This window comes from Limulus polyphemus, unplaced genomic scaffold (assembly GCF_000517525.1).
Source record: "Limulus polyphemus unplaced genomic scaffold, Limulus_polyphemus-2.1.2 Scaffold610, whole genome shotgun sequence".
In the NCBI taxonomy this organism is placed as follows: Eukaryota; Metazoa; Arthropoda; class Merostomata; order Xiphosura; family Limulidae; genus Limulus; species Limulus polyphemus.
In genome coordinates this window covers 24236-33531 of record NW_013666220.1, presented here as the reverse complement: position 1 = coordinate 33531, position 9296 = coordinate 24236, and the positions used below count along the sequence as shown (strand labels likewise).

The window sequence follows — 9296 nt, the reverse complement described above, 5'->3', positions numbered from 1 at the left end:
TTATAGGTTGTTAACTTAAGGACAAATTGGACAGTTTTTCTTTGTGGTAACTTAAAGTACAGCAATATCTTTAGCAGGAGGAAGATGTGAGTTAAGGCAAACTTGGTTGCTGCTGACTAGCTTGGTCTAACAATGGCTTTTATATTATGAGTTTTCTTATACAATCACTTTTGCTTATTATATATTATCCTAATTTAAATTCCACTCAACTAGGTCAGTTTGCCATAGGTATGACTATACAGTCCTGTAACAGGTAGCCCATAGGCGCAGTCATTGGATTCAACTTCACACAAGTTACAAACAAATCTATTTTAAATACAGGTTATGCAGTAGTGTGTTCAACACACAACCAGCCAACTCGAGGAACTTGGGTGTGAAATAAAGAACTTGCACAAAGACAATTATAATACAAACACAAGATAATTTTTATTACAAACATCAAAGCTTCCAAAGTTATCTTGAAATAATCCAAGACCAAAACTATGAAACTCTTTGTTTTTTATACTGATATGTTCATTAATCAGACCTTCTACTATCTTCATTAACATGGACACAACTTTAAACATGTTATCTATTAAAGTAATATGGGAAATTCATTCATTCATAGTTTTTATTTTACAACTGTGTTAGCAAATCTTCCAATATATCTCTAACCAACTTGATGTCTTTTACTAATCTTACCAAACCTTCACTACAATTAATATTTTTCACTTTTCTTTCCTCAGACATTATACATCATAAAAGTGATGAAACACTGTTAGACTAGATCAGAGATAGCATTACTTACAAAGAGTTCATGCAATGAATGTCTTTTAAGGTTTATAATACAGCCATGATGATAAGTCCACTCGTCTTTTCAAGGTCTTTACAATTTCTCAAGAAGTCCAGTAGATCTACTTTCACAAGTAGTTCCTTCAACATAATTGGTACAAGTGGCATTTTCCACCAAAGCATAACCACTTGATAATTGGTTCATACAAAACTATCTCTCAATAATTATTTGGTGACCTTAGCATAACCTCGAAGTGTATAGAGATAAATTATGTAACTTCAGTTGTTTTTTTTTTTACAGATACCATTCCACTTCTTGATTCTCTTCAAAGTTCTGTTACTCATTTATTATCAAGTAGCTTCCTCTAACGATAACTTCTAATATAAACATTTGTTGCTTTTTTCATAGAATTGCATCTTTTTGGTGTTGGCAATCATAACTGTTAGTTCCATACTTCTTAGGTAAAGGCCTGGAATTTATGTATCCATCTAAATAATGTAATGTGTTCCAAGTTTATCTCACCCTTATTTGGTAAGATGTTTTGCTAGTTAGTGTCCGTGTTTTTTATAACATTCTTTGATATGCTGTACTTCTCTATGTTTCTGTTATCTACTTGGAGTCATATATTTCTCATTTTTCTATGTAATAATTTACATGTTAAATAAACTGTTTCTTGAACTTAGTATTTGCATTATAGCAAATGTTTCAGTCCTGTAACAATATAACTCTTTTCATGCCTTGTACAAATACTGCTGAATATTGCAGGTGTAGGTGGTTTCTTATGTTCTGAATTAACTGGTTCTCAGTAATGTCATTTTTCCAACTCATATGATATAGATGTTGAGTCTCCCAATTGATTCATCTTTTGTCCTCTGATAATAAGCTTCTGGTAAAGTGGCTTGAAAAAAAATCTCCAAACACTTAAAGTAAGTTCCTTGACAATGTAATCTCTCGTCTCTCATTATCCTTCCCAGTTATTCAGCATGATGTATTCTTTATATTTGTTGGCAGCCTCTCCATGTGGCTATCAGTGAGAAAAAAGTTGACTGTTTATTTCCCATAATGTTTTTCTCTAGGTCAAAGAATTTCACCTGCTTTTATTTCCCAATACTCTGACAATGTTCTTCAATGTGTTCACCGTTTCTTGCAATACTAGCAGTAGTTTACACAATATAATGGCATTAATGTACATAGTTTGTCACAAGATGTCATCATTTTTTTTGCATTTTTTTATTGTAGTCTACGTTTTGTAAGTACTAATAAGGCTTCCTTGCATGTCATAGATTTTATAAATACATCTTTTTTTTGGGGGGGGGTAACCTCATCACTAAATTGTCCTCTAAGCTGTCATGTACATCCTTAAAATGTTGCTTGGTTTTGTAAGTAGTCATCTTGTTCAGGTTTGTAACAATGATTCATCATGTTCCAGTCTGTTAACACTTATACATTACATTTTATCATACAAAATGTATCTAACTTGTGACATTCCAAGCAATACAGCCTCAATGTGTTGTTTATTTACTGTAGTATAACATATTTTTGTTCATTTATTGTGAGTAGAAAAATGTCAGTCATTCAAGAAGAATATTTGTCCTTCTCTCTTCATTATATGTTTCACAGTGTTTTATTTAATCACAACTATTAGTATTTAGTCACTATCTCTGTTTTTTTTTACTTTATTTAAACATTCTTCTTGTCTTTGTTGAATTATTAAAAAAACGGGTATTTTATCATAAAAAGTACATTTTCTCTGACATATTTTTCCACACTCCAGGTGGTAGCTATATTAGAGAAAACCACAAGTCTGAGAATTTATTTACAGTTCTTTTAAACTTTTTTTTTATCCTGAAAAGGTGTGTATTTGTTTGAAAGCTGTAGGAGTCTGCTGTGGTAAGACATCAGATAAGCCTAGTTAGATTTAGAGAGAACATTAGGTAACACCAAAATATCCCAATGACTCATATGTGACTATATTCCATATTAATTAAATATTATTGTTAACTTCATCATATTATTCTTTCTTGAAAATATCTAGCATGATCTGACATCATTGTGGTAGCTTTATTTGATCATTAGTCAGCTCATAAGTTTGAAGGTGTACTTTTTTCAAAAATTAAAATTTCAATTTCACTGTATAGCTTACTTCTAGTATTAAATATTTATTTGGAAGTTCTGTGTGAATTACCAACTATTAAAACATTTTATTCTCGTTGCTCTTCTCTCAAACAATCTGGTGACATGTCCTTGAAAACCACACTTAAAATATTTAACACTATTTCATTTATTCTGCTGTTTTAGCTTACTGTTGGGCTAAAAAAAATTCTACTTTGATCTCACAACAGCTTGAGTTAAAGGTTTTTGGTATAATTGTTTCTGATTATTGTGTAATGCCCTAACTTTGGTTCCAGACAATGATAGTATGATTATTCCCATAAAGGATATCTTCTACAGTTGTAAATAAAAATATTCCCCCCTCCCCACCATGATTCATGTTTATTTATGTACATTGAAATAATTTTTTGATGAGAAGTACTTCAAACAATCTCCATATTATTGACACATGAATAAATGGTACTTGACTGATAATTAATATGGTATATATAACAAGTTGTTTTCTTGGAGAATAAAACAGAGTTAAATGTTTAGGGCTTACTTTTCTGTTAGCTGATGCAAAACACCTCAATATGAATTAATTGGATTCATTTACACATAATTTATGCTCTCAACAAATTAATATTCTTGGTATGTTTAAAATGCTTTAGCAATAATTGAGAATGTCTGATCAAAAGTAAGCTAAGTTTATAAATCAGAATCAAAATAATTCAAAAATGGCATATGCAGCAGTGAAGACAATATTGTATAAAAAGAAATGAAGAAATACTTAATATTATGAACCAGTACACCAGAAAAGTAAAAGTTACATTTGTGTAAAGTTTGAGAGATGTAGGTTATCTTATGTCAAATTATGACTCTCCAGAGATGTTTCTAAGTTTCCCATATTTATTGATATGAGATTGCCTTACAACTTTAGAAAACACAGTATTAAGTTTGTTAGGAATTAAAAGGACTAGCACAAGGCTTTGGGAAGTGTAAATCACAGAAGGCTTTATGGAAAATTTCTTAAGGTGGTTATTTGCAATTTCATTCATTATTTTGTGATACAGACCATTATGTAGGTAAGAATCAGCTGTTAGAGAATAGGAGCACTTAAAAAATCCTTCATTTGTTCAACCACCTCATTAAACTTGTGCCCACATTTTTTTAAATTCAGAAATAGAGAAAACAATTTTCTTGTTATTCTGATGTAAATCAGTATAAAATAACTTTTCTTGTTATTTGGAGAAACCAAATTATAAACTATGTGTAAAATTGTCAGTAATCTCTTTAAAAGGACAGTCAAACCTTGTGAGAAAACATCTCTACACATTTCCCATAATGGCTCAAATGAACAAATTTTCTCAGCCTAGTGCTTGTCCCTTTAACAGTGGTTCTCTAGTGGCTCATGGGTAAGTTTGAGGACTGATTATGCTATAAATTTAGTTTTGATATCTGTGGTAGGTACTACACAGACAGCCCCTTGTGTAGCTTTGTGCTTAACACCAAACAAAACTTTAAGAGTGAACTTAGATAGCTTATAGAATTTGAAGGGAAAATATTTTAAGGATGAACAGGAGTAACATGTATCAGTTTAACATTAGGCTAATATCATTTATACTGGCCAGGCATGGCCAGATGGTTAGGGAGCTTGACTTGCAATCTGAGGATCACGGGTTTGATTCCTTGTCCCACCAAATATGCTTGCCCTTTCAACTGTGGGTATGTTACAATGTGACAGTCAATCCCACTATTCATTAATAAAAGAGTAGCCCAAGAGTAGGTGGTGATGACTAGCTGCCTTCTCTCTAGGCTTTCACTGCTAAATTAGGGATGGCTAATGCAGATAGTCATCATGTAGCTTTGCATGAAATTAATAACAAACATTAATTATACTTAAAGAATAGAGGTAGTATTAAAGGTTTTAGTTTGTAATACAACACATCTTGTAGATTAGAAACTGAAAAAACAATTTAAAGTTTAACTGGTTTTTAAATTATAGCTAAAAGTATTTTTAATGTTAGATGGATGTGGACTTGAGAAGTTTATCATTTATTGTACATAAGTTCTAAATTTGCTCCAGAAAATTTATGTTTGTTTTATTGTGGCCTCAACAGCTAGTTAGAATGCTGACCACATATTAAACAAAAAGTATTTCTAGTGTTTATTGCATATGGTGACAGAATTAATTAGACAGAGGACAAAAGTTTTAAGATTTGGAAAATGCAAAGTAGGCTTCTATTAAGATAGTTTCATTTTTTTAATGAGGTAATTGACTTATGAAATGAATTGCCATTGGTAGTAGTGAAGGCCAGCACTTTATAAGTGTCTAAGAAAGGTATTGATGATTTCCAAAGACATAAAAGGAGAGTTTAAGATTTTACTTTTCTGAAGGGTGATTGTACAAGAATGGCATTGAAGGTTCAAATTATTTTTTTGTTATCCATATGTTATATATGAGTGTATAAATGAATATATCTAGTCAAATCTTCACTTATTTCATGTGTTTGCCATTCTTCAATGAGAATACAATTTATTTCTTTTTAAATGTAAGATACGAAGTTCATGACAGGGTAGTTTGAAAAATAATGTTTTTATTGACTGAAATGCTTTTTTGTTTTCCATTTCATAAATTGTAGTTTTGCTAAACATTTGCATCTTTAATTTTTTTATGTAAAACAGAATTTATTAAATCTGGATATTAAATTTTGTGGAAACAGGGATTTAAATGTAAGAAATAACATGTTCAATACTTTTTTAACTTACTTGATAAGTAATGTAGTGAAATAAATGTGTTTTCTCTATTTATCACTTAAATTATTCAGAGAACTACTTTCTCATGCTAGAGCTTTAATTGTTTAAAAAAAACAACTTTGGACAATATGTTGATAAATTGAATAGTATCCTATGGACTTCTCTTGCCTTCTGGTTGGTTTTAAAGACAACATTCCAAACTCTGCTGAGTCTTTCATCCAGTCTGAAGGGTTTTGTCAGAGGCAGCAGTAAGGCGGAGAGGCTTGCTGGTGCTTAAGCTACTTGGTTCACATCCAAAGTACCACAGTATTTGTGCCCACAAAATGTAGAGTGCAGCCCTCTCATTTTCAAAATGTCCAAAACCAATCAGAAATTGGGAGTAATCAATAGGAAGCTATTCAACATAGATCTTTAGTTTTATTAAAAATACCCATTTTTGTTCATACATTTGTATTTTTAATGTAATCTGTGATTGACTTTTCTGCTAAACAGTATGGAGAAGTGTCTTGTTTAATCATTTCCTCCAAGAAGAATGGAAGTGGTCTTGTGGAATTCCTATTACCAACTGCAGCAGTATGTACTTAAAGTGTTAAATTGTATTTGTTCATGTGTATTGTTCAATGTTTACAGTAAAATATAAGTAATTACAGTTCAAAACTATAAAGTAATATAGATGTTAATAATATCCTTCTACAATTTCTATTGCTCACTAGAAAAAATCAAAAGTTAGTAACAGTACTCAAAATCTTATCATCCGAAGAGCTAGTTCAGTTATAAGGCCATCATAAAAAAACTCAGTTTCATGTCGTTGTTGTGAACTGTCAGATTTTTATGTATGGATGAGCTGGATTCTTTACATTAGGTGTCTGTGACTTGTTGGTGATAAATTTCAACAATAAGAAAACAGCACACAGTTCATTTGTTTTAAAATATTATATGAAAATAAGTCAAACATATATACAAATATTGGTAAAACAGTTAATCACCACAGTTGTATCCAGAGCTTTAAGTAATCATCTCTTTCTGTCAAAATCCACACAGTTTCACCTTAGAAATTGCCACTATATTCTCTTTATGGCTAAATTCATAATCACACAGTCTAGATCTATCTCTCTATCTAACTAGCTTTCTTGAATCACATTTTGGACAGAAGTATAAAATGTTCCACATGCTACAAGATATTATGATGCAATAATACAACAAGCATCAATTCACAATAATTGAACTACAAAATGTATGATTTATACACAGTCAGGATTTTATGTATATGTGAGTGGGCTGAGGATTCTTCTGCACTAGGTGTCTATGACTTGTTGATGATAAATTTGGACAATATATGGACAGCACACTATCCATTTGTTTTCAAATGATATATTCAAAATAAGTCAAACATGTACAAAAATTCTTTACATAATAGGAAATCACAGTTTTATCTAAAACTCTAAGTAATACTCCCTTTTCTTTCGAAAAGTCTACTCAGGCTGATTCAGTTACTTTAGAATCCAGTTGACTGTACTTTCTGTACAATCTGTGATATATTCATTTACGTTACTCCATAGGTTACCACAGTTCTATCTCAAACTTTAAATAATTGTCTTCTTTTTTTCAAAGTCCACACCAATGGGATTAATTATTTTAGAACACCCTTTTACGAGACAAATTGTTCTCCTTATAGTTATTAAACTGTGAAACTCACTTTGAAATATTGCCTGTTATGGCTAATCACTCACATGACAGTTAACTTTTTTCTTACTGAACTTTTACTTTCACTTTTTTGTACTTTTTGAACTTGACTTGTGCTCGCTTGGTTGCCTACATATATATACCTTGTTCACTGACGCCTCGAACTTTCTATAAACTATGCAAGCGGCCATATAATGTAACAGTACTCAGTTAAGGTAACAAGAAAAACACAGAATGTTTAAATAAAGTGAAATCAGCAATATTAGTAAAGCCTAGACAACAATGTAATTGCAAACACAACATATGATTTGTACAGAGCTACTTAATGATATTTGTCACAATTTTTAAAACAATCCATCTTCAACACCCCTGTCTTAGAAACTAAAGAATCATTAAATATTAAATCATAAAATAAACTAAATATTAACACTTAGACTAAACAGTCTTGTATATCCAACATATGTAAACAAACCTGCAATAAACTGTCACTTCTAAAAATAACTAAATTTAACAGTCGTGTCAAACTTTTTTCACACATTTGGAAATAATTGGCACCATCCAAATTTATTTAATGGGCCATTCAACTGAGAGTTTTACTCTTTATATTCATACATGTATACATTTGTTAATATATCACTTTGGAAGTAGTGTATTATATACTCACTGCAGCAATATATATGTTATATTGTTTTGTCATTTTAGACTTTGAAGATAATAGCATTAGAAAATTAAGCATATCTAATTTAATGTGAAGAAGCCTAAATTATTTATTTATGTTTGAACCTTAGTTATAATGAATCTTTTTAAGGCTGTTACTTTTGGTTTGAATTATTGTTAAGCAATTATAACTATTAACATGTCCCTCAGGAGCCAAGCGGTGTTTTTACAGCACAGTATGTTGAATATTAAAAGTAAGTTCAATCTGGAAACTCCCAAAGAAGGTGGTTTTGAACGTATTTTTTTGAGACAAGTTTTCGTTTGTTAATTGATAAATGTTTAAGTGAAATGCAGAAATCCTCAAGTCTCCAAACTAGCTAGTACTAAGATCTACCTGCTGGGAGTAAATTCAGTACATATCAATAAAGCAACATTTTCAGCATCATTACTTAAGCAATTTCCAACTATTTATGCTTCTGCTGTTACCATTTTATGTGTAGCTTTCAATTGAGATACAAGTGATTTCACCTGCAATTCAATAGGGAAAGTCGAAGCATTATCATGGTAGTCAGCAGTCAGTGAGCAGACAGGAACACTTTGAAAGCAGCTACAGGCATTATATTGTACTTGGCTTGCTGCACAATATTTATCAAGGTGGTTCTAAACAGTTCCAGAATACTTCTGTGTATCATTTGGAGATTTCCATGTTTCATGTACTTGGTCGTTAATCTTGTGATGAGCTGACAAATTTTGGCCATTTTACCACTTCAAATCACTTTTTGCAGCTCCAACACTAAAAGAAATGCCTTCTTTTTAGCCAGTAAACATGTCCAACAAATTTTAGTTCAAATTAAGAAAACCTGGATTGGATAGTTTATTTCTTTGTCATCAAAAATGTCCCCCATTAGCTCATGAGGGACCTGTTAAAATAAATTGTTTAATGTCATGAATATTACATGTCTTGATAAATGGGAAAAAAGGGACATGGATTAGATGTGTGCAAGGTATTTCTAAATCATTCTGGAAATAGAATAGTAGTTGGTATTTACTTTAACCTTAAAACCAGTTAACTCTATTTTATACACTCAAATTGTACAATGATCTGCACTTATTTTTTTCAATCAGAGATAAAACAGGTTGCCCCTAGGGGCTTTCTTAACCATTTTCAAATATAATGGCATCATATCTTTCTTTTGATACAAACTTTCGTGCTGGAAAGTTAAGTCTTTAGCCTGTTCGAAATTTCATCTTTTTTTAGACCCAAATACAGCTTAGTTACTAAATTTAATAAATTACAGTGGAATACTATGGTATTAATGTAGTAATTTATGATTTT

General features: G+C 31.1%; 1 protein-coding gene across 2 annotated transcripts in view; it reads left to right on the top strand.

Moving 5' to 3' along the window:
* The window catches only part of LOC106459448 (dnaJ homolog subfamily C member 17-like), a 154865-nt gene that overhangs the window by 143494 nt on the left and 2075 nt on the right, over positions 1-9296 (top strand). The window contains exon 9 of one of the 2 annotated variants that reach the window (XM_013919067.2): positions 6113-6193. The exons of the other annotated variant lie outside the window; for it this stretch is intronic. Within the exon in view, the coding sequence (XP_013774521.2) occupies positions 6113-6193 (81 nt within the window). The remainder of the gene's footprint in view (positions 1-6112; positions 6194-9296) is intronic. 2 annotated transcript variants of the gene reach the window in all.